Below are 26,105 nucleotides of genomic sequence, written 5' to 3'. Positions count from 1 at the left end.
GGGGAACTTGCCAGTAACTGGAGCATAAAAGTGTCATCAGTATCACTTTTGGCATGCTTCCCTTTTGGGTAATGTCTTTGAATATGGGGGGAAAGTTGAAGTACATGAAGAGCTTTTTCTTGTGTGTACTATTTTGGGTCACAGCAAAATGTTTGGTTTATGGACATGCATGGCCCATGTTGCCGGCTCTTGCAAACTCTGGAGTTTTATCAGCACCTAGACATGGGTTTAGAAGGTTTTCCTGTGTATTCTTGTTTATGAGAAACTCTCTGACGTTTTGTTGTCTTAAACACATCTGGTTAACATTAGGGGTTCATTAGGACTTAAGAAACATCTTCTGAAAAGTATCTCTTGAACCTTTCTAAAAGGAGGTGCATGAAGGGAAGCTCTCAAGGAACAGTCTACATGTAAACTAGAGCTATTGTTAATGTTTCTTTTCTCTCCCTCTCTCCATCAGGTTCATGTGTTCTCAGTTACCTAACCAGGTACTGAAGAGCATCAGTATCATCGACAGCCCTGGCATTCTCTCTGGAGAGAAGCAGCGCATCAGCAGAGGTGAGATGCAGGGCTTGCAATTAACTGAGCTCACTATTTTTGTTGTACTGGATAAGTCATCATCCTAATCTGTTTGGAGACTGTTTTAGTGGTATGGAGAGGTGATGCATCCCAAACTTTATTACTATGTGACCTATTCCAACTCACACAGGTTGGACTTGATGATCTTTGAGGTCTTTTCCAACCTTATGGATTCTATGATTTACAGCTGGATGTAGAGTTTGAAATTCTTTCTCCTGAAAACTGTCATCCTGCTGCTATGGCTGCAAATGACTATAGTTGCATGGTCTGTTGACTAATTATTAGTTCTTTGACACTCCTGAGGAAGTAATGATGAATAGGGTCTTATATATACCATTGAAGTTTGAGTGATGTTTCATAGTAGCTATAGCTCTTCAAGCTGGTCACATTTGAAAACTGAGGCACTTTTAGTGTAGACACAGCTGCTAGTTTTGCATCTTAAAGTTGCTCAGTCATGCCATAATATAATTTTCAGTCAAAAGAGTTAAGGTAATAGCAAGAGGAGGGAATGAGAATATTTAATAAAATGACATTTCTGCAAAGAACTGAACCCTGGGTTTGGCATACTGTTTAAGAAATTAGCTTGTCTTTGAGAGACTGCTAAGCCAGCATAATGTTAATAACTTTCTTCCTTGTTTCCTTCAGCTTTATTTAAGTGCGTGTCAGATTTCTGTGGAGTTATAATTGGTAGTGAGTGATCAAGTGCATGGCTTATGCTGCCCTCTGTTTTCAGACCTTTGCTTAGGAAATAGAAACTTGTGTGTTTCAGGTCTGTGGAAAGGGAAATAATCAATTCTTTAATGTGTCACACCTGGGATTTTTTGAGAACATTCTGGAATGAGCACAGTATGTGGCAGCTGTGCAGCCTCAGTCTTGATTTGTCTGCAAAGTGTCCTTCCTGGGTCTGTAGTCTAAACTATGCTTGCTTAGTAAACTGGTCTACTGGATGCTTTTGGATTCTTTGTTCAGTGACAGAATGTGTGGAGCTCATCATAGCAGGAGAGCTGTGCTTTACTATATGTGATACACTGGGGAACTAGTAGCAATGAACAGCATGAGTGTTTTACATCTGTGCAATGAGAGACCTGAATGTTGTGAAACCAGATGAATAAATCAAATACTGCATGTTGGTGCTGATTTCAGGCCTGCATCAGGAATAGTGTGGCCAGCAGGAGCAGGGAAGTCATTGTGCCCCTGTACTCAGCACTAGGCCACACCTTGAGTCCTGTGTCCAGTTCCGGGCCCTTCAATTTAAGAAGGACATTGAGACTCTTGAATGTGTCCACAGAAGGGCAACAAGGCTGGGGAGAGGCCTTGAGCACAGCCCTGTGAGGAGAGGCTGAGGGAGATGGGATTGTTTTGCCTGGAGAAGAGGAGGCTCAGGGGAGACCTTCTTGCTCTCTACAACTACCTGAAGGGAGGTTGTAGACAGGCGGGGGTTGGTCTCTTCTCCCAGGCAAACAGCACAAGAACAAGAGGACACAGTCTCAAACTGTACCAGGAGAAGTTTAGGCTGGAGGTGAGGAGAAAGTTCTTCACTGAGAGAGTTGTTAGCCATTGAAATGTGCTGCCCAGGGAGGTGGTGGAGTCACCATCCCTGGAGCTGTTCAAGAGGGGATTAGATGTGGCACTTGGTGCCATGGTTTAGTAGTCATGAGGTGTTGGGTGACAGGTTGGATTTGATGATCTCTGAGGTCTTTTCCAGCCTTATTGATTCTATAATTCTAAATAACAAACTGTATAACTGATGATCTTCAATTCTGAAAAATCTCATAGGATATCCACAACATATGTAAGTCTCACTTTGCACAGAGTCTTAAATCTCCTTCTGCTTCTCCCTTGTGCATTTCAGCTCTTTTTTTTTCTCACCACTAATTAAAACCAAGCACATCTTCTCTGCTTGTTATATCAAGGGAAAAATATTACAAGGCAGCATTCAATTATCTGTTGCCACTTTCTTAACAGAGTGGAATAGAATTAACCAGGTAGGAAGAGACCTTTGTGATCAAGTCCAGCCTATCATCCACCACCATCTAATCAACTAAACCATAGCACCAAGCACCCCATCCAGTCTCCTCCTAAACACCTCCAGTGATGGTGACTCCACCACCTCCCTGGGCAGGCCATTCCAATGGGCGATCACTCTTTCTATGAAGAACTTCTTCCTAACATCCAGCCTAAACCTCCCCTGGTGCAGCCTGAGACTGCGTCCTCTTGTTCTGGTGCTGGTTGCCTGGGAGAAGAGAGCATCCCCCACCTGACTACAACCTCCCTTCAGGTAGTTGTAGACAGCAAGGAGGTCTCTCCTAATCTTCCTCTTCTCCAGGCTAAGCAACCCCAGCTCCCTGAGCCTCTCTTCATAGGGCTTGAATATGAAATAAACAGAGAGCTCGAGCATCATATCAATATGCCACTGAAAAAAGGAGCAGTTCTGTGATGAAGTTCAACACCATTAGGGATTGCTGTGGAAGTTCCAGACTCCATGTGGGCTGCAGTTGTGTTGCTTAAAGGACTATGGCTCTTCACTGCCATCTAAAATTGTTTTTGTAACTTAAAAACCATGCAACTGTTGTTGTTTTTTGTTCAGAAACTCATTTTCTTGATGGTATGTCCCTTATCAATTGCTTTTATGGCCTAGCTGGACTGCCCTTTGGTATGGCAGACTTTCACTGAAGTTGACAGTGCTCAGTGATAGCCTCAAACTCTTATCTCTGAAGAGGCTTTCATTTGATTAGTTTGCATTTCATAACTTGTTTTTCAGTGTGTTAAGGGTTGTCTCAAATATGCAACTTGGCATAGTTCTTTTATCACAACTGTGGTTCTCCTATATGCTTTTTAGCTATAACCAGTGTAGTTGTACCATAAATAAGGTTTCGGGATACAGCTTTAGAGCAGTGTTCTCTGTGCCCCAGGCATGAAGGGCAAGATTTAAGGTTTCACAGACATGAAATGTAGGCATCAGCATATGTGACGTACCTGCAAGTCACTGTGTGGACCTATTGCATGCTTTTATGGTTAGGCAGTACTGTCTTTGTCCATGTTTGTACTGTGGAGTGAGGTAAGTCTCCTGTATATGACATTTGGGCTGCTTATGCAGAGTCCAACCAGGTGGCTTTATGATGTTCAAGTTTCACTGGTCGCTGACACAACAAGGTCTATCTGACCTGCTGTCCTGATTTCAGCTGGGAGAGAGTTAATTTTACTCCTAGCAGCTGGTGCAGTGCTGTGTTTTGGATTTAGTGTGAGAATAACATTGATAACACACTGATGTTGTAGTTGTTGCTAAGTAACACTTCTCCTAAATTAAGGATTTTCCAGTTTCCTGTGCTGTGCTGATGCCAGGTCTTGAAGAATATGGGAGAAAGCATGGTCAGAACAGCTGACCTGAAACTGGCTAAAGGGAGATTCCATATCACAGGGCATTATTCTTAGTATATAAACTGGGGGTAGTTGGCTGGGGAGGAGTAGATCACTGCTGGGGCTTTGGGCAGTAGTGAGCAACTGCACTGTGCATCTCTTGTCTGCCTTTGGTTTTGATACTCTTTCTTTGTTACATCCATTTTCATTACTAATATTATAATATTGTATTTTGATTGGAAGGTGTCCAGAGAAGGGCCACAAGGATGATCAGAGGGCTGGAGCACCTCTCCTATGAGGACAGACTGAAGGAGTTCTTATTGCTGTCTCCAACTACCTGAAGGATGATTGTAGCTAGGAGGGGGTTGGTCTCTTTTCCCAGGCAACCAGCACCAGAACAAGAGGACACAGTCTCAAGCTGTGCCAGGGGAAGTTTAGGCTTGAGGTGAGGAGAAAATTCTTCACAGAGAGAGTTGTTAGCCATTGGAATGTGCTGCCCAGGGAGGTGGTGGAGTCACCATCTCTGGAGGTGTTCCAGAGGGAATTGGATGTGGCACTTGGTGCCATGGTTTAGTCATGAGGTCTGTGGACAGGTTGCACATGATGAACTTTGAGGTCTCTTCCAACCTTGGTGATTCTGTGATATCCAAGTTAGTAAATTACCTTTCTAGAAGCTCAGCTTATTTCTAGCTTTGGTGAGTAGCTGTGGCAGTTTGGGCTGGGTGCCTCCTGCTGCTGCCATACAGGGTGCACCTCTGGTGCCCTGGGTGTCCAGCCCAGTGGGTGGGCACAGGAAATAGCATATTTCATACCCGTAATGTCCTGCTCCCTATAAATCCATCTGCAAGGTCTCACACTTCCTCTTTCTTCCCTCATCTGCTCCCATGGGAGATGCTCCCTACCTGGCAATGGAAAGGGAGTTATCTGAAGATCTCTTGGGCCTGGCTAGGCCTCATGCCAAGAGGAGAAGGGGGAAGGGCAATCTCAGATCTGACCATCTGAGATTAGCCTAATGGGGGGTGGGGGGGTGGGGGGAGAAGTGGGGGAGGGGGTGGGGGGTGTGGGAGGAGGGAAGGGAAGAAAGAGCCCTGGGGGTTTTGTGTGTACCCTTGGGTAGGGAGAATGGAAGTCTTGGGAGGCTTTCTGGGTATGCTTTGGGTTTCTTTTGTCACTGTGCTTGTAGTTCTCTATAAAACATTTCACTTTTGCAATCCGTTTGTTTGAGTCTCATTTTTTTTTCTGCCCTGGTGGGAGGCAAGGGAGGATCTGCCTTCAAACTGGGATAGTAGCAGCTTTTCTTGTTGGCTATGTTTTAATGTGTTTGATGCAAGAATAACATTACAAAACCTTCAGTTTTTGCTGCTGGTGTGGGGTTTTTTTCCATTTTCCCATATGCAACTTTTTAACTCTTTGCCTGTGAATGGATGTAACACCTGCATAACTTGACAGGTATCACTAGGAGTGAAGTGAAGCCTTCTGAGACCAACAAAGCAATTAAATGTTAACTTTCAGTTTTAAAAATACAGGAAAAGAGACTGTGTAAGAATACAGGATATCCAATAGCTCTTCCTAGCAACCTTTATTTATAACTCTGGAAAGCATCCAGGCTATGGATGAAGGAGATGATTGCTTTATGAAGGGTCACAAATATTGTCACAGTGCAATATTCAAAGCTGTCTCTCTTGACCTACCTTTCCCACTCTTCTTGTCATTGGGAGGATGTGCCAGAAGCTTCCTGTCTGCCAGTTCAGGGGCTGCATAAGTGGCTGGAGAAGAATATGCAGACATTTGCCAGCATTGTCCCTGGACAGACAGTGACCTTCTCTGTACTGCTTCTGCAGCATCACCAGTGACGTTCACAAAGCCCATGTCAGACAGCAATGTGCGTATGGACTGCAGGATTTGGAGGGAACAATGAGTGTAGGGACAGGAGGAAGGAGAAGCTGTGTCAGGCAGGGTGTGGGGGAGCAACTGCTTTTAGAAAGGGGGAGAGGTTTGGCTCGTGTTTGAGCGGCGTGAAGACAAAGGTTTTGGAAAGTATAGAGATAGCTCAGAGGAAGCGGAGGTTGGCTTGTGTTTTTTAGAACTGGGGTTACTTAACACAGGTGACTTTCTCAGGTCGAACTGGCTTGTGACAATATAGCCATAGATTAAGTAAGGTGATGTGTGTAGTTGCAGCATTGTGTCAGGCTTTCTCTGACTGTACGTTCTCTTTAGGATTAGTCCAACAGGAGTGCGCCAAGAATACTACCCAGGAGTGCTGGGCTGAGCCAGACTTTCTGTACAATAACTGGAAGCTTCCACCCTGAACAGCAAAAAGTGCATCTTCCTATGTGGGACTGACCTCTGTTTGGACGACTGAAGTTTAGATGCTTACCTGTGGCAAAGCATTAGAAGAACAGCAGACTGGGCAGAACATGCTCTTGTCCACACCTGAATTGTGTGGTAGACTTGGTTGTGTGGTGCTTGGTACTGGCAGGTGGTGTCAGGCCAGCGCTGTGCCCTGCCCTGATCGATCTGATATGTGGGTACAGTTCTCTGAGCTTGGAGGTTCCTCATTCCAGCAGTCATCCAAGAGGCACATCCCTTCTGCTGTGCTGGTAAGGCCAGCCCCAGGGGTGGAAGAACTGGACGCTCTGGCTGCCTGTGCTTGCAGAGGGTAGGTGGGGCCCAGCAAGCCTCCCTAATTGTTTTCTGAATTGTGAAAGCCTGTAGGAGATGGGCAAATTGGAAATTATTTACCTTGGGCCCAGAAGCAAAAGCCTGATGTTTGTTTAAAACTTTTACTGACTTGTTTAAATCTTTATTGCTAACTGACACAGAAAATTGACCCAAGCTCATACTGCACAATTGCACAGCTCTATCTTTGCGTGTGGCTAGTGGCTCTCTGGTGCTTTGCCCAGTGCTAATTGCACAAGAGCTCCTGACCATTCCTCACATCAGTGTTCCCAGGGCTGGTAACCACATGCAGTTTTTCCTCCAGCTTTTTCATCTCTTCCATGTTGTTGTCCTCTGTGGTTTCTTCTCAGCCCACTACTGATGCCCAGCAGTTATGCCTCTGTTGGAGGCACCAGCTTGCTTCTTCCCTGCAGCCTGAAACAGGCTCCAGCTCTGTAGTGCTGCTGGTGGATTGGTGCTTCCCTCTGCCCCTTAGCTGGATACAAGGGTGCCTTGTGACTTTGTAATATGCTTTGCAAGTAGATATCTTACCTGCTGAGACACAGATTCTCAGGATGGATATAATTGCTGGAATAAACCTTTGAAGAAATAGCAACGGTAGAGCAACAAGGAGCTGAAGTATCCACACCAAATTTTCTTGGTCAGATTTCCCAAACTGCTCAGTGTTTACATAGTATTGCTTGACTTTGAAAGCCCTAATCCACATGTGTACTGTATATGATGGGATCCTAAATGTATCGTGTCTCAGTGCTGCCGTGTGTTTTCTTTCAAGATCATTGCTTTGACCAACGGATTAGATCTGTGCTTTGTTCTTTGTGGGGTCAGGGTGGAGAAATCATTAAATCAACCATGTGTAACCCTTGGCTGAAGTATTTGACCATGTATCGCTTCTCTGTAGTTCAGATTCACTCTAATGTGTAATCACTGAATCTGTGTATAAAATAGTCTCATGTAATAGTGTATAAAATAGTCTCATGACAATTTTTCATTAGAAGTAATAGCTTTCTGGCTGGAGAGCAGCCAGGTAGAGAGGGACCTGGGGATAGTGGTTGATGGTAGGCTGAACATGAGCCAGCAGTGTGTCCAGGTGGCCAAGAAGGCCAATGGCATCCTGGCCTGTATCAGGAATAGTGTGGCCAGCAGGAACAGGGAAGTCATTCTGCCCCTGTACTCAGCACTGGTTAGGCCACACCTTGAATACTATGTCCAGTTCTGGGTCCCTCATTTTAAGAAGGACATAGAGACACTTGAACATGTCCAGAGAAGGGCAACAAGGCTGGGGAGAGGCCTTAAGCACAAGCCCTATGAGGAGAGGCTGAGGGAGCTGGGATTGCTCAGCCTGGAGAAGAGGAAGCTCAGGGGAGACCTTATTGCTGTCTACAACTACCTGAAGGGAAGTTGTAGCCAGGTGGGGGTTGGTTTCTTCTCCCAGGCAACCAGCACCAGAACAAGAGGACACAGTCTCAAGCTGCACCAGGGGAAGTTTAGGCTGGAGGTGAGGAGAAAGTTCTTCACAGAAAGAGTGATTGGCCATTGGGATGTGCTGCCCAGGGAGGTGGTGGAGTCACCATCCCTGGAGGCGTTCAAAAAGGGATTGGATGTGGTACATGAAGCCATGGTTTAGCTAATCATGAGGTGTTGGGTGGTAGGTTTGACTTGATGATATTTGAGGTCTTTTCCAACCTTATTGATTCTATGATTATTATTTTTTTAATTAAGTCTTTCTCTTACCAAGCTTCAATTGTTTATTTCACAAAGCAAGTGCTTCATTAATATTTAATTAATACTTAAATGTCTTGCTAGTTAGCATACACTTGTTGACTGTACAATTGGTTTTGCATCTAATGTGTGGTGGGAATGTATACGCTTATTTAACCAGCCTTACAACTCGCCTTCTCATGTAGCCATTTGTGTGGAAAATGTACTAGACTTTATCTTGCTTCATTTTACAATTATGTATTTAATTTCAAGCATATTTCCTTCTGCATGAGTGAAATCAGATCAAGGTATTGCATAGCTCAGGTTTGTGCATGGTTGTGACTATGTTGTGACATGCAGGGGATGTAGAAGATCTCACTTCTGCCTTTCTTTCCTGCTAAGGTTTTTATGAAGATAAATTATTCATGCTGGTTTTGATTAGCTTCTTAGTGGAGAGTGAAAAGAGTTTTCTTGCAGTGTGTTTTGTGCAGCTTTCTTCCTTGTCCTGTCTTTCATCTTATGTTCAGCCCTTAGCAACTGGTCACAGTGAAGAGTGTATGAAAGCACCAGCGCAGAGTTACCTGGCATGGGATCAGATTTTGCTTTCTTTACAAAATAATCCCTTTAATGGAAAAGATTATGTTGTCTTTTTTCTTGTAGCCACTTAATGTGTCTGACCTGCATCCTTTGGGATCCTACCACTGTATAACAAAGCCCTCTCCTTTCAGTTTGATGTGTGGATGCTGGATTTTTAGTGAAAGTTTGAGATCTCCTTTTGGGGAAGGTGGTGGGTTCAGGAAAGATGGGTAACTGGATGTGGTGGGTTGAAAGGCTGAGCCTCCCTTGCCTCCCACCATGGCAGAAAAAATGAAACCTAGACAAACAGATTGCAGAGGTGGTGGAAAGTTGAAATGGAAAAGCAGTGAATATTTTACAGAGAACCACAAGCACAGTGACAAAAGGAGATCCCAAAACATACCCAGAAGCATTCCCCCCCTCCCCCCATTAGGCTAATTGCAGCTGGCCAGATCTGAGATTGCCCTTCCCCCTTCTCCTCCAGGCATTATGCCTGGTCAGGCCCCAGGAGGCCTGGAGATGGCTCCCTCTCCATTACCAGATAGGGACCATCTCCATAGGAGTGGTGAGGGAAGAAAGAGGAAGTGTAGGACTTTGCAGGTAGATTTATAGGGAGCAGGACATTATGGGATGAAATGCGCAGCTTCCTGTGTCCAGCCACTGGGCTGGACCCTCGGGACACCAAGGGGGGTGTCTTATGTGGCACAGCAGGGTGGCACCCAGCCCAAACTGCTACACTGGGGTTTCTGGATTTAATTTTGTAAGCTATCTGTAATTTTTAAACAAAAGATTAAAATCTTGAGTTCTTTCCTGTGTTGCTAAACCTGCAAAAGTTCACTCCCTCACAAATCTGGACTTCTCCTTTTTTTCCAGTTACTTTCATGTATGCCTCCTGCTTTTGATGTTGGCCCTAGTCAGGTTCCACTGGGAAGCAAAAAAAGCCTTGCTTTTGAGTTCCCTCTTAAAGACCAACAATAATGACTCGACTGAACCACCACTACTTTAAGAAAAGCTAAATAAATTTACCATGTCCCCATACCCTTTAATTTCCTCTCTTGAAAAGGTACCAGGGAGCATGAGGAGTGGTGAAGAGTGTTTTATTTGTATCTGGAGCAGGTGTATGAAGGGTTTGGATAATTGGCTCATGTATGAGTAGGCTAAATAGTGTTTCTTTGCTGAGGGATTGGAGGTTAAAAGGCTTATCTTGCACAGCTGAGAAATGACCCAAGATACCCTGAGGAGCTCCCTAGTGGTAACCAAGCTTTCTTTGCTCTTGGTATTTAAACATGCTGCTAGGGGCGAAACTGCTGATTCTGTTGGGGTTACCTGCATTTTGACTGCTCCCCTTTTTAGATCCAGTTTCTTTCCAAGAGGAAGGGGAGGGGTGGAATGTTGGCTTCCAGCTTATACCTCACCATTCCTTACTCAAACAAGATGAGTCACACCCCCGCCAAGCCCAGTGCCACATCACTATTGGTGACTCTGCGGATTATGTGTGTCACTTCTGAATAAGGAGATCCTGAGTACTGCTTGTTGTGGGGATTAGGTACCAGCTGTACTTACAAAACTTGTTCAGTCAGGTGCTGTGAATAGGCTTTCCTTTAGAACATCAAAAAGTTTGCTTCAGATGATCAGAAAGATCACTGGTCACGCTCTGGAACCTGGAGCATCCCCAGAGCCATCAGCAGTGTAGGCATATTACTTGCAAATTGTACACTGTGACAGAAATCCCAGCAAGTGATGTGATGCAAAGAGAGGTGAGTTTGGCAATTATTTTAAAATCCAAGTATTTTCTGTTACTGACTTACTCTGCAGTGCTCTGTTTGCCTTGTCCATACAGACAGGCAGTGTTACTGAAGTGGACGCTGTTAACAGTGATGACAAGAGCTTACAATAAAAGCCCCACAGACCTTGGGCACTGTGCTGGAGACAGAATTCCTGGGAAGAGGCAAACGTGGGTGTGAGACAGTAACTCACAGCAGCACAAAAGATAGTGACATAAGGCATGGATGGCAAGGTTGAAGGAAGGACAATGATAAAAAGTCAGTAATAGAGACTGGTCTAAGGAAATACAGGGTACCTGACCTCACTGTCCACAAATACTCTCTTCTAGGTGATCCATCTCCTATTCTTCCCCCAGGGAGATGCTATGAATCCCTTTTTCTATATCCCCAGCTTTAAACCATCTCTGAGTCCCTCTTTTCTGGATGTAGGACTGTAATTTTGTATTCTTCTTTTAGGCTATGACTTCTGCCAAGTTCTCCAGTGGTTTGCTGAGAGGGTCGACCGCATCATCCTCCTCTTTGATGCCCATAAGCTGGATATATCTGATGAGTTTTCAGAGGCTATTAAGTCATTCCGGGGCCAAGATGACAAGATTCGAGTGGTGCTTAATAAGGCTGACCAAGTGGACACACAGCAGCTGATGAGGGTCTACGGTGCTCTCATGTGGTCCCTGGGAAAGGTGATCAACACTCCAGAGGTGCTGCGGGTCTACATTGGCTCCTTCTGGGCCCATCCTCTCCGAAACACAGATAATCGAAGACTCTTTGAGGCCGAGGCACAGGATCTTTTCAAGGACATCCAGAGCCTCCCACAGAAGGCTGCTGTGAGGAAACTCAATGACCTGATTAAGAGGGCAAGACTTGCAAAGGTAAGAAAAGATAAAACCCCTAGGTTAATGAAATGGGTGATCTTTTCTTGTCTCCTTCAGTGTGCTCTTTCTCACTCTTCCCAGTCTTTCTCTGCATATAGGTTGTGTGGTTTTCAGCAAGAGGATTGAATTGTAAGTTTTTTCAGGGAAGAGGAAGCCACTTGGGATGCAGAAGCAGCAAGTGGGAGGAAATTGAATCTTGTACTGGAATGTCTCCCCAACTATAGGAAAGGAATTTGATGCTTTTTAGGCCAATAAAGCTATCGTTTGCTTGGGAGGAGAGTAATTTATATATATATAGACACTGTGCAGCAAGGTAATCTTAATGTTATTCAGAGATCCACTTCTTTTGTTGTTATGTAGAGAACACTTTAAAAAATAAGTGGGGGGGTGTGGGCAAAAAACCCTACCCCAAACCCTATTTTTATCTTTTTGCATATTAATGCCTTCATGCATTACTGTCAATCAGGTGCTGTGGAAAAAACCACTTTAGCTCAATGCATTTATGTTATACCCTGGAATACAAGACTAATTAAAAGCCTCATTCTTGATGAAGCACAGATGCTGATGAACTGGAGAGGTGCTTGTCTGTTAGATTGAGGCTGTTGAGCATCTCAGAATGCCAGTCACAGAGACACTTGGGTGATAGAGGCGTGGTGTCAGCACATCCAGAAGAAGCCATCTTGTTACCCATCAGCATGTGTTGTGTGTCCCACTGTAGGTGGCTCCTGTCACTGTTCCCACTGCTTTCAGCTATGGAGGAACACAACTTAAGAGTCACCATCCAGTGGGCATGAGGAAGCTGCACATGACAAGGCTGTGACTGCCTACAGTTGGCTATTGAAACCTGTGCAATTTTTTCCGTAGGTCTCTAGTTATCTTTGATGAATGAGCGGATGTCACCTTAAAGCCTTATGAATTGTCACCAAGATTTAAGGACTTACTTGCCAAACCTTCTGGTTATATTGTACCCTAATCTTCAGAGTCTCTGCTTAACAGCGCTTTCATCTGTCCTCTCTTCTCACTGCCTGACTAGAATAAGCTTTGGTTGCAGTCTGAAATATTTCTTTGCCTGTTTCTCTGACTCTGCAGCGTGTGTTTTGCTGGGTGGTTCTTTGCTTTTGGTGTTGGTTTATTGGGTTTTTTGTTTGGTTGGGTTTTGTTGGGTTGTTTTTTCTTTGGTTGGTTTTTTTGGGGGGGGGGCAAGGTGTTTTTTTTCTTTCATTTCATTTTTAGTTTAGCACTGCAGCCGCTGTTAGACTAATAGTTAAAAGCACTCTGCTACACACTTGCTTTTTAAAAATTCCACTTAAAGTCATGTTCTGATGCTGATGGGGTGAAAGCTGCTGTGATCTCAGTCTGTTTTGTGGGTGTCGTAGGCAGCTTTCTGCTTTCAATTGTTACAATCATTTTGGAAGTGGAAGAGAAATGTCAGATTGTCTTCAGGTGTTCTGATGCACTGTAAAAGAAAACCAGAATACAAAATACAAAGCTCAAAGGGCGGGCTAATTAGACAGCCATGGAAGGGAAATAAACTGTTTATCCACAGGGAAGCAGCAATGTAATCTCTCCACTCTCATCCAGTGTTGTCTGTATTCCAGACTGACTTTGAGTACTAACACTCAAAAATGTGGCTTTTTACAGCATTGCATGCTATTTGTTTTCTTGTTTCTATGCCACTCTGTTCTTAATCTCATCTGAAAGATGTATGCCAACCAGAAATGAAGGCAAGCTGTTAACTTGCTGTCATATTTGGGCATGAGGCTTTTTTCTTTCCTTTAAGTCCTGTGACTCACCATCCCATACTGAAGATGGGAACTGCTCTTATCTACAAGAAACACATGTGCATGCTGGCAGGCCTTAGGCTGCCTAGCATACACAGCTGAAACTTAGTGCTTGTGAAATATAAACATACTTTTCTGGTATTGCCTGAGGTATTATTTTAAACATAGGATCCATAAAATGACTTACCACTATTTATAAACTCTCTTAGAAATGTATTTTGGAATCAGTTTTGAAATCCTGGAGGAATACTCCCATCTCTCCTATTAGATGGTGTCGTGAGTTTAGGCAGAAGCAGTTTCTTTATGCTGTTTGTCTTCTGCTCAGCAGAAATTCAAAATTATCTGCAGTTAAAATGCATGCACTTTGTTTTTTTAATGAGGAAACAACATGGTGTGAAAGCTGTTATCTGAAGAGGTGTAAATAAAATCTGCTTACATAATTCTTCTTTAAGAACAAAGAGATTAATTTTCCAGTAAGCCTCCTAAATAAATAAGGAAAGGAATGGGAGAGCACTTCCTCTGTACAGATTGTGTAAAGCCCATTCTGTTGTGGTTTGGCAGGTATCAAGTATTTTTATTTCCACCATATCTGCATAGTCACTTTCTACTACTGATACTTTTTTTGTGGTAGTATAATAGAATAGAATTAACCAGGTTGGAAAAGACCTTCAAGATCATCAATTTCAACCGATCACCCAACACCATCTCATCAACTAAACCATGGCACCAAGTGCCTCATCCAGTCTCTTCTTAAACACCTCCAGTGATGGTGACTCCACCACCTCCCTGGGCAGCACATTCCAATGGAAAATCGCTCTTTCTTGGAAGAATTTCTTCCTAACCTCCAGCCTAAACCTCTCCTGGTGCAGCTTGAGACTGTGTCTCCCTGTTCTGGTGCTGGTTGCCTGGGAGAAGAGACCAACCCCCACCTGGCTACAATCTCCCTTCAGGTAGTTGTAGACAGCAAGAAGGTCTCCCCTGAGCCTCCTCTTCTCCAGGCTAAGCAACCCCAGCTCCCTCAGTGTCTCCTCATAGGGCTTGTGCTCCAAAGCCCTCCCCAGCTTTGTTGCCCTTCTCTGGACAGATTCCAGCAAGTCAACATCTTTCCTAAACTGAGTGGCCCAGAACTGGACACAGTACTCAAGGTGTGGCCTAACCAGTGCTGAGTACAGGGGCAGAATGACTTTCCTGCTTCTGCTGGCCACACTATTCCTGATGCCGGCCAGGATGCCACTGGCCTTCTTGGCCACTGGGGCAGTCCAGTCTTCAAAATTTCAGCTTTTTACTGCTCAACAGTTTGAAAGACATCTTTTAATTTAATTTTATTTTTCTTCCCATGTGTGAAAACTGTAACTTGTGGTTTGGGAACAGCTGCATCCTTTTTTTAGTCAAGAAGGGACCTGACTTCTGTAAAGATTTCCACAGCTCTGGAGGTCATTTGGCCTCAGTAAATAGGTGAGGATACACTGCCACTTCAGTTAGATAAGCTCTTAGCATATTTGGATTTAGGGTTAGCATACTTGGATTGCTTGAGGCATTATCCCACTGCTTCCCACAGTAATGATAAGCCAAATCAAGTTACAGATCTCACCAGTGAAACAGGTGGGTCAGTATGGCTGGCACTCTGTGTATGATCAATACATGTGGTGCCAGGATATGGTTTGGGGGCTCTCATTTTTTCTTTCACTGCTGGTACTGATAGTGTCCTACCACACTTCTCCTTAAACTGCAAATGTGCACTTGTATTTCCTTCCAATGTGTTTACTTTCTCTCTGCCCCTCAAAGGAATGCTGAAGGCAGCAAAAGCTAGTTGGTAACTATTCATGTAAATATGAAGTTCCAGAAACAGTTTTTGACAGTATCTTATCCATAAGCTGGCCTAGGGAAACATATTATTTCTGTTTCTTTTTAAGATCTGGGTGAAGAACACTGATGTTAAGTGTTGATAAACAGTAGTCTTGATTAAGTTTTGCTTCTTCTTAGGTTCATGCTTATATCATCAGCTATCTGAAAAAAGAAATGCCCTCTGTGTTTGGCAAAGAGAATAAGAAGAAGGAACTGATCAACAGGTTACCAGAGATATACATCCAGCTGCAAAGGGAATATCATATCTCAGCAGGAGACTTCCCTGAAGTTAAGAAAATGCAGGTAAGAGGATAGCTTACACTTCCACTGAAATAATACTAACTTTTCAGTAGGATTGCCAAATTGGAAAAGGTAGGACAGTGTGTCTTAGCATTATAGTTTAGGGTGAAGTGACAATCAATCATGTGTCTGTTACTGGGTTAGCATGCCTTGTTGTAGTGCAGAACCAAGAAAGCTGGTAACTTCCTCAGTGTGCATCCCCAATACAGGACTGCAAAAATTGCCACAGGGAGTCAGACCTTCTGTGCTTTTAGTCCACATTTGATCCCCCATGACAGTACTAAATGTTTTGTGCAAATAAAATGTCAGTGGACATGAAAAGGTCAAATGGGTTCTTGTTTTGTGCCCTAAATGTGTGTATTTATATTGCTTTTGTGATGCTATCAAGTCCTTGTGTGGGTAAAGACCTCCTTAGTCACACATTCATTTTTACCTAACTTTGTCCTTCCTCTAACTGACATGGCCTGATAGTGAGTAATAAAGGCAAGGTGTTACCTGAGAAGTCCAACTTAAAATCTCTCTCTTCTGAAAATTACATCTTTCAGGTTTTTTCCTGGCCTTTTGAGTTTGTGTGCTATGAAGGAAAGAGAAGTTCTCAATTTATTCTTAGTGTTAATTACCTTTTGTCTCTTGTTCCTCTTTTGATCTTACTACCATTTTTATGTCACTTTTTCACCTTCTTTTTTTCTGTCCTCCCATTTGAGGTGAGTTGTTTAGAAAGTATCCTAGGGTAGAACAGCAAATGTTATGTCAGCAATACTTTTCAATTTATTCCTCAAGCCTCATTTTGCAGCTTTTGGATCTCAGTTCGTAGGCTTCTGAAATGGCCTTTGAGTTAGAAAATAATTCAGCTTGGAAGTTTATGGCTACTGCTTGGCTAACCATGAGTGATGGAGGGAGTCTTCCACATTCTGACAATTTATGAGGAACACTTACACTGCTAATTACAAAGTGATGACTGGCTGGTGATCTGTAGGGATGCACAAATATCTTTTATGAACTATTTGACTTGGGAATTAATTACTGGCATGAGGCAGTAAATGAAGCACAAGGTCTCTTTCAGCAGGGTTTTCACAGGCAGGATTGTTGGAAGCGTTTTATAAGTTAGGCTTTAAAAGAGAGTGGTGTGGAAAAATTTGACTCTTTGTTGGTTTTTTTCCCCATTGTCACTTTTTGTTGGTGATGCAAAATGAAAGACTGAGAGGTGATCTCTTGTCAGTTTGCTTATTGAAACAAAATATGGATGGCCTTGTCAAACTAGTAGTGCAAGTCACAAAGCCTCAGCAGCAGATGGCAGCAAATATATACACAAGAGATCAGTCACCTCTGTAACAAGGAGCAAAATGGTGATAAAACAGACAGCAGGTTTGACCTTTGCTTTCTAAGATTTATTGCATGACATAGTTTTATACTGATCAGTTGCACTGAGTCAGGTGATTGTGTGTAAATGTCATCTCAGCAGTGATGGCTGTTGGTTGGCATTTTTCCACTGAGAAATCCTGAGTTCTGTGCGTGTGAGCAAAGCCACTTGGCTGTGCTTCAGACTTCTTGGGTTCATTTCGTTATAGCTCTGATATGTTTGGGAGGAGCAGCCTGGAGTAATTAGATGTGATTTGTTAAAACAGTTTAACACAATTTTAGAATAGAATAAATCAGGTTGGAAGAGACATTCAAGATCATCATGTCCAACCTATCATCCAGCACCATCTAATCAACTAAACCATGCAACCAAACACCCCATCAAGTCTCCTCCTGAACACCTCCAGTGATGGTGACTCTGCCACCTCCCCATGCAGTCCATTCCAATGGCCAATCACTCTCTCTGTGTAGAACTTCTTCCTAACATCCGGCCTAAACCTCCTCCTCTTGTTCTGGTGCTGGTTGCCTGGGAGAGGAGACCAACCTCTGCCTGTCTACAACCTCCCTTCAGGTAGTTGTAGAGAGCAATAAGGTCACCCCTGAGACTCCCCTTCTCCAGGCTAAGTAACCCCAGCTCCCTCAGTCTCTCCTCATAGGGCTTGTGTTCCAAACCCCTTACCAACTTCGTTGCCGTTCTCTGGACACGCTCCAGCAAGTCAACCTCCTTCCTAAACTGAGGGGCCCAGAACTGGATGCAGGACTCAAGGTGTGGCCTAACCAGTGCAGTGTACAGGGGCACAATGACCTCCCTGCTCCTGCTGGCCACACTATTCCTGATACAGGCCAGGATGCCATTGGCCCTCCTGACTACCTGGGCACACTGCTGGCTCATGTTCAGTCTACTATCAACCAGCACCCCCAGGTCCCTCTGCCTGGCTGCTCTCCAGCCACTCTGACCCCAGCCTGTAGCACTGCATGGGGTTGTTGTGGCCAATGTGCAGAACCCAGCACTTGGATGTGTTAAATCTCATGCCCTTGGACTCTGCCCATCTGTCCAGCCTGTCGAGGTTGGACAGGTTTTGAGAGGGGTTTGGTGGGGAGGAGATGTTTGTTTTGTTTCCACTGTAGCTGCTTCTTCCCAGGTATCATTTTGCACGTAGAAATCATTTGATAATTGCCTAAAGCATTTTTAATTCTCCGGTGCAAAACATGCTTGGGCTTGTGTTGGAATAGCACTTATCACCTAGGTAAAACATCTCACTGAGGTTGGTGGGTGTTATGTGTGGGGAAACCCAGCAAGGATCATATGACTTCATGATTTCTGGCAGCACTTCTATAAAAACAGTGGTGCTGTTACCCCAGCTCAGGCTTTCTGTATTGGTAAGGGGCCTAACCGCAAACGAGAAGTTTAATCTACAAAATCAGATCACTCCTGCAAACTCTTGGATCTATTTTTAACTTGAAACACTTGCATAAGTGCTAGCAGGCCTTGAAGGACCCATTTGCATGCTTTCTTTGATGGTTGGGTGAAAAATCACCAAGTGGAAAGTTGTTGGGCGACATGCATTAACTGCTGTGCTTTCATGCATTGCCATTTTGAAAATGGGATTGTGAATGTCATGGAGCAGATGACCTCAGGCATTGTTGCAAAACCATCTTAATGTGTTTGATCGGTATATTGGGTGTATGGTACGTATGTGTCAGCTTTGCTTCTCTTTCAAGAGGGGTTTCAGTTGTGGAAACTGCTTCAAAAGATAGCATTCTTTTCATGTGAAGCCCCTTCTTTAATCTCTTCAGCGCATCGGGAATGTTTCTAACTGCTGTCGCTTTGCTGTTGACAGGAGCTGTTGGAGACGTGTGACTTCACTAAATTTCATTCTCTGAAACCAAAGCTCATTGAAGCTGTGGATAACATGCTGGCCAACAAAATTGCCTCCCTGATGAACCTGATCACTCAGGAGGAAAGCAATATGCCCACGGAGATTGTCCAAGGCGGAGCATTTGATGGCACCATGGCAGGACCTTTTGGCCACGGATATGGAGAAGGTGCTAAGGAAGGAGCTGATGAAGACGAATGGGTTGTGGCCAAAGATAAACCTGCTTACGATGAGATCTTCTACACCCTGTCACCAATCAATGGCAAAATATCTGGGATTAGTGCAAAGAAGGAGATGGTGACTTCTAAACTACCCAACAGTGTCTTAGGGAAGATCTGGAAACTTTCGGACTGTGATGGCGATGGGATGTTGGATGATGAGGAGTTTGCCTTAGCGAAACATCTCATCAAGATTAAACTGGATGGATATGAACTGCCTGGCACACTCCCTTCCCACCTGGTGCCACCATCTCACAGGAAACCTCTCCAGACAGTAGAGTGAAAAATACACAGAGGAGCTTGGAAATCTTTAAACAAACATGTTGAAACCACCAAAATTTGAGAATTAGGCTTAAATCTTTAAACCTTGCAGCACATTTCACACGAGTTACTGAAATTAGAAGCATGATAGCAGGGAAACATTCATGTAACTGTCCCTGCTGACCTTCACTCTGACATGCTTATCACAAGTGCCTTGTCTGTCATAAGGTGAAAATGTTTTTTTTTGTCCTGCTTCTGTGTCTTGCTGCCTTTACAGCCATACAGCAAAGACCATGTATAGAAACCACTGACCTTCACCAAACCTAAAGACTTAGCAACCATAGGTTTCTCCAAACTAACTTAAATAGTGCAAGGAAGCTCTCCATGCTAAATTCACCTGCCTATGCAAGTAACATGTTCTATGCTAAAAACATACTTCAGGCATCAAGTGAAGGTCAACCTCTCTGTAGTTTTAAGAAAAGGCTGATACAAAAGGGAAGTATTCATTTTCTTTTCATTGTTTAATAGGGAGTTACAAAAAAGAGAGAAGAATAATGGGGAGAGCTTTTTAAGTGCTAAGAATATGAGCAGACTTGTCTTAAAACTTTACTGATTATATCCAGAAATGCAAAATATTAAGATGATTCTGCCAGTCTGTCATCATTGTGTCTTGTTATCTGAAGACCTGCCTCTTCAGTTCCAGCCAGCACTATATCCTCAGTATTAGCACTGGAAGAACTACATCCCCTTTGCTCCTTGGATTTGAAGTTTCTTTTGAGGTTTTGGTTTAGGTGCCCTGCAGATTGATGAATTCCTGAGTTCTTCAAAGTGATAGCAGAATATTTTCATAAGCTGAGAAAACAAATCACGTTTGGGTTGAAATCAGGCTTCACTTTCTGTTCAGAAGAGGTGCATTGCTCAGAGCCAGCCTCTTCAAAGCACATCAAATTGTCTCGGGAAGCTTTCATTGGCATTTGATTTCTGTTTGCAAATAATTTTGCAGTTATCTCTGTGCATATATATTTAAAATATTTTTTTTTCCCAATATATAATATTTCTGAGAAAGGTTTTTAACTTTCTTTTCCCAAAGTGTAGCTGACAACCACAAAAGAGGAACGCTGTTCCTAGGGTGGCAGATTTGAAAGAGGGGGAAGCTAATGGGAATCTTTGCATTGACTCTAATAAATGATAGACTGGTCCTTCCAGATCATAGAATAGTAGAGGTTGGAAGGGACTTTGGAAGATCAGCTGGTCCAACCAATCTGCCAGAGCAGGCTCACCTGGAGTGGGTTGCATAGAATGGCTGTTATTCCTGTATTGAAAAGGATCTGTGAAAGAAGTGGATGCTTAATAAACATTCATTTTTCTAACACCACAATCAGAGCTGAACGTATTGGCTGCTTACAGCTGATTTTTATCAGTACCTTAAGAGACCACAAATTTTTGGCCCTGTGAGCTTGAATCTTTCAGGGAGGGCCATTTTTCTTCTAAAAGCAAACAAGTTTTGCTCTGTGCATGTGAGCAGCATTTGACTTGGGTTCCATTTGTAGTATGAATTTCCCCACACATCAAAGATACTGTAGTTCTGAGCACTTTTTTCCTGAGGTAGGAGTAGTGCCTTCTGAGGCAGAGCAAGCCAGAAAGTTTTTCAGCATCCTTGCAGTAGGGGTGGGAAGGGAAATAGTTTGGGTATTGGCTCCCAGTTAGGGATTTAATCACATTTATGTGTTCAGATTTGTAGGTCACCAAAGAGCCTTGGCTTCTTATTTCAAATTATTCATTTGTAGGTTGTCAGTTTGGTTTAATACTTAAGATCTTTCCAGACCTCTTATCTTCCTGTATCTGTTATGATGTGAAATTACCACAGATACAGCCAGGGCTGTACCACGGGGAAAGCAATAAAGCTATTTTAAGTAATGGTGGAACACCTTTACCTTGCCAGGCTTCCGGGCCTCTAGCAAGGATATCCTGGCGTAGTTAAATCTTTCTTGAGGGCTTGCTTGTTGTTCTTCTCAGTTCTTAAGTTTTTCTCTTTTTGTTCAAGCATACCAACTCAGTTTCTGGTAGACCTAATGTAGGAGCCAAATTAGCCTTGATGCATTTCAGTGCAACTTAGTAGAGCTGTGAAGTTTGACCATGAGTCTGCTTGTGTGACTGTACACCTGCAGAGTAACTGATTTTTCTGTGTAATTCTTGATTGAACAAAAAGGCTACAGATGTTGCAGGGGTTGTTTAAAAAGAAACCAAGAAATCAGACTGCAGAAGTAGTAATGTGTGCTTGTTTGTGTGTGATGTCTGCAGTCAGTAACAAATACATACACTAATGATCAACCTGATTAGCTTAGTAGGGAAAGACACTAGAAGAAAGAAAGCAACCTTGTGTATCATGACTACTGTAGTGTGGACAAAGCTGAGAGGATCTGGGAAGGTGCTGATCTTTTACCTCTTTCTGCCTTACCTTGATCTTCAGCGGCATAGGAGTCCTAGGGTCAACCTATGTTTGAGTTCCCACTGTGTAGCTTCTCGGGGTGATGCTCTAAATACATGGGAGCTATATGATCCCCTCCTCCTTCAGTGAGCATAGCAGGATAGTTTCTCAGTGATTTTTATGTTTCTAGCTTTATTGGTGGTAAAATGGAGAACACAGCCTTTTCCCCAGTCTCCATGATGCTGTGCTAACTTGGACTTAGGAGAGACAAAGTGAAATGCATCAGTTTGGTGAGTGAAAATATTTTGCCTTGGTAGGTTTGGAATGTTTTTCTTGGTTTTCCTGTAGAATTTTGGAAGGAGAATGCATAAAGCATATATAGGAGTAGGGGTGGATTACTTGGAGGAATAGAAGTGTTTCAGGATTGGCATGCAAAGCTATACACAAAAGTATTTCTAGATAGTTTTAGTGCAGTGTGCTGGCAACATACTTAGTTGGAAGGAATAAAAGATGTGTCATGTGGACTTTAAACAGCAGTTTCTTGCATAGCTGAGCTGATAGCGGGTTGCTGTTGCTCAGGGGAAGGGATCTCTTTTCTCACTACCTCCTTGCAAAACTGTGAGCTTACTCCATTTGCCTTGCTGGCTCTTGAGGTTGTTGCAGATCTTGTAAACCCATTCAGTTGGTTAAACCAGCCACAGACAAGAGTGTGGCCAATGTTCTGTGGAGTTAGTAAGCTCAAGTGTTAGGAGCATGAGAAGTGAGCAGGATATCCTCCTCTTGTGAAATTGTGTTCCAAGTAATTATCAAGAACAGCAGTGTGAAGTAACCTTTAGTGTTCAGTTTGGCATTACTAATGTCTGCTGAAGGAAGACTAAGATGCTGAATTTGGCCATTTAATGCCTAGGATTTTGATTACATTTGCTGCAAGACCATTAAAAACTGTCAGTAATCATTCCTGTGAAATCAGTGCCCACTGGCATAGCCTGCTGCCCTAAACCAAAGCAGAGTCTGCTGCTTTTACCTCCTCCAGCTATTCTGCGATGCTTTTAATTCCCAACCCTAGTTTTGTTCCCGCAGATATTAGAATTTGTTTGTGGGTTGGAGCACAAAGTCTGGGCCTGCTGCTTGCCACATTGCTCTTTCAGTAAGAGTCTTTTAAAGCTGAATATGGTGAGATTACAAGGATTTTATTTTTTTAGGTCAAAGCGAGGACTTAGTTTTTAGTTGGATATGGTATGGATTCATGTGGAGCAGCAGTATCCATTCCTTAAGACTTTCAACCTCGTTCATCACAGTACTTGAAATGTTTTTTTTTCCTTTCACTTCCTTTCCTTCACAACATGCATCCCCTTTGGTGGCTCTTTCAATTGCTGGAATTCAAGCAGAGTTTGAAGTGTATGGTTTGACAAGTCTTGTGTAACTTAGCACTGAGAGAATGAGCATGAACTTTTTGTACTCCACATTTTCACCTTTGGTAATATTTTTTGTTCAATACTGTGTTTCCACTTCAAAGGCACTGTTGGTTTTGAGGGAAAGCTTGATCTGGGCGGCGCGTTTCGGTTTGTCCAACTAGGCAAACAAAGTTGTAAGTTCATTACTGTTGCACTTTTATTACACAATAAATTCCTTGCAGATACTGTAATATATTTTAATATGCTTTGTAATCATTTTTAGAAAGTGGTGATTAAAAACAATGCTGATTTAATAAACTAATATTGAACTACCTGATGCTTTGTTTCGTAAACCTCTTTCTGGACGGTAATCTTTCAGCGACTAAAACTGCATACTCCTGCTACTTAAGGCTCATAGTCGTTTGGCAAGCACCTTTCCCATCTCAGTTTATGTATCCACAATAGATTATGGTTGTTTTCTTTTCTGTGTCCTTGAACTTGTTGAGGAAATTACTGCCTGTGCCAAGGCTTCATTCCAGAATTCAATTTATATTTAAAAAGGAAAAAAGAAACCTTCATCACCTCTCTGTAATTAGCTTTTTATAGGGGAATGTCATTTGGGGGTTTCTTAATATCCAAACATGGAAATCTCCAAGTACAGAAGATACATTTAAAACTTCCTGTGTGGATTGAAAGCTTGAAACTTGAGGCAATTCTTTTAACTGCAGTGAGGGTATTAACCTTGGTGGGGGGAAATAGATTAAATAGCAGTTCAGCAAGATGTACTTGGTTGATATGTTTATCCCAACAGTAGCAGTAGCTACTACTTAAAAATAACCAATTATATCTGTAGGACATTAATTTGTGCTTTAATTAATTTCCCCATATCTACACACAAGTTACTTGAAGTATCTCTCTACTCAGCACTGGTGAGACCTGGAGTACTGCATCCAGTTCTGGAGCCTCTATTACAAGAGGGATATGGACTTGCTGGAATGTGTCCAGAGAAGGGCCACGAGGATGATCAGAGGGCTGGAGCACCTCTCCTATGAGGACAGACTGAAAGAATTGGGGCTGTTCAGTCTGGAGAAGAGAAGGCTCCAAGGTGACTTTATTGTGGCCTTCCAGTATCTGAAGGGGGCCTACAAGAAGGCTGGGGAGGGACTTCTCAGGATCTCAGGTAGTGATACGACTAGGGGGAATGGAATGAAGCTGGAGGTGGGGAGATTCAGGCTGGATGTGAGGAGGAAATTCTTCACCATGAGAGTGGTGAAGCCCTGGAATGAGTTGTCCAGGGAGGTGGTTGAGGCCCCATCCCTGGAGGTGTTTAAGCCCAGGCTGGATGAGGCTCTGGCCAGCCTGATGTAGTGTGGGGTGTCCCTGCCCATGGCAGGGGGGTTGGAGCTAGATGATCCTTGTGGTCCCTTCCAACCCTGACTGAATCTATGATTCTGTGATCTCCAAGAACAGGTCTCTGCCACCAGGATGCTACAGCTAAGCTATTGCTCCTGCTACAGTGGAAGTTGCTGCAGAGTTGAAAGGGTTTGTCTGTAGCAGTGTTAGCAAGTTAGGCTGTTACTGCTCATGATGGTCATGCTATCTGTCATATGAAAGCAAGTGTTTCGTGTACAAACAGCGGCTTGTGGATTCCTGGAGGCTACATTGCTGTTGAACTGCAACAGCCAGTTTGAATTATTCCTCATAGAAGTCAGAAATCGTTCGTGGAAGATGAGGTTTTAATGGGTTTTGGAAGTGGAGGTTGGATTTATTTATTTTTGTTAGCAGAACAATGTTTTACTTATTTCACATACAAGGCAGTTCAGACTTTGTCAGATTTACACCACATTTGATTTTGGATGTTCTGTTCTAACCCTCAGTTTATGTTTGGACACCAGGAACAGTAGATGAACGCCCACACTACAGGTTCAATTGAGTTTTGAAGTAATTGTTACATGTTTGGCACTCTTAAAACTTTTCTGTTTATGCCTCCTGTGCCATTTAGTTTCTCCAAACCTTGTTTGGTGTATTTGTAAGGGCTTTGGAGTAGACATTTATTCTCAGCTTCTCCGATCCAATGCTTTATCATGCTGCAGATATTAACTGTGAGTGCAGAAGACCTTGGCCTGCCTGACTTCAGTAGGAGACCCCCAGAAGGAGCTGATAGCCTTGCCCTGATTAGACAGATGAACAAACATCTGCTGAAGGTGCCTCCCTTTGCTTGGGTTTCATGACAGTGAGCTAATTTCTGGAAATAAATGCCCAAACTCAGCAAATCCCTTATCCTGGTTTCAGGTATGGTTTGGGTTTAGTGTGAGAACAACATTGATAACACACTGGTGGTTTAGCTCTTGCTCAGTAGTGCTTATTCTAACATCAGGATTTTTCACTTCCCCATGCTCTCCCAGCAAGCATGAACGCAAGAAGCTGGGAGGAAATGTGGCCAGGATAGCTGACACAAACTAGCCAAAAGGATATTCCATACCATAGGACATCATGCCCAGTATATAAAGTGGGAAGAGTTGGCTGGGAGGGACAGGTGACTGTTGGGAGCATTAGTCAGCAAGTGGTGAGCAACTGCAGTGTGCATCGCTTGTGCTTTTTTGGGGTTTTATAATCTCACTTTCTGTTTTGTTGTGTTATTCCTTTTTGTTATGTTTATCATTAGACTTTAAATTTATTTATTAAACTGTTCTTATCTCAACCCATGAATTTTACTGCTTTTTTTCCCCACAGTTCTCCCCATCCCACTGGGAGGAGTTGTGGGGAGTGAGAGCGCTGCCGTGTGGTGCATAGCTGCTGGCTGGGGTTAAACTGTGACACAACTGTTGTGATCAAAACACAGTCAGAAGAAGCTATAGGTGTTTATCCACAGTTCATTCTTTCTTGCCTTCTTCCCCACCCCCATCCCCAGTTACACATCTGTTTAAGCCATGTATCTATACAGGTTTTGTGACCACAGAGGGAAAAATACCTTCTTTTGCGGAAAACATGGTATTGCGTTCCTCTTTCTTTCCCCACAGGGCTTTGTGCTAGTGCAGATTTTCCCTGGTGATAGACTGTGGACTCACAGTTGCTTTCTGGTCCAGTAAATACTGGAAAC

At 43.3% G+C, this 26,105-nt stretch overlaps 1 protein-coding gene across 1 annotated transcript in view; it reads left to right on the top strand.

The window, feature by feature from the left end:
- EHD4 (EH domain containing 4) overlaps window positions 1-20,034 on the top strand; it is a 33,231-nt gene extending 13,197 nt beyond the window's left edge. Inside the window, exons 3-6 of the mRNA XM_009898982.2 lie at window positions 458-555; window positions 11,127-11,539; window positions 15,307-15,471; window positions 18,669-20,034. Of these exons, the coding sequence (XP_009897284.2) occupies window positions 458-555; window positions 11,127-11,539; window positions 15,307-15,471; window positions 18,669-19,205 (1,213 nt within the window). The 3' untranslated portion in view covers window positions 19,206-20,034. The remainder of the gene's footprint in view (window positions 1-457; window positions 556-11,126; window positions 11,540-15,306; window positions 15,472-18,668) is intronic.
- The last annotated feature ends 6,071 nt before the right edge of the window (window positions 20,035-26,105 follow it).

This window comes from Dryobates pubescens, chromosome 5 (genome assembly GCF_014839835.1).
Source record: "Dryobates pubescens isolate bDryPub1 chromosome 5, bDryPub1.pri, whole genome shotgun sequence".
Taxonomy (NCBI): Eukaryota; Metazoa; Chordata; class Aves; order Piciformes; family Picidae; genus Dryobates; species Dryobates pubescens.
This window is presented reverse-complemented; position numbering and strand designations above follow the sequence as displayed.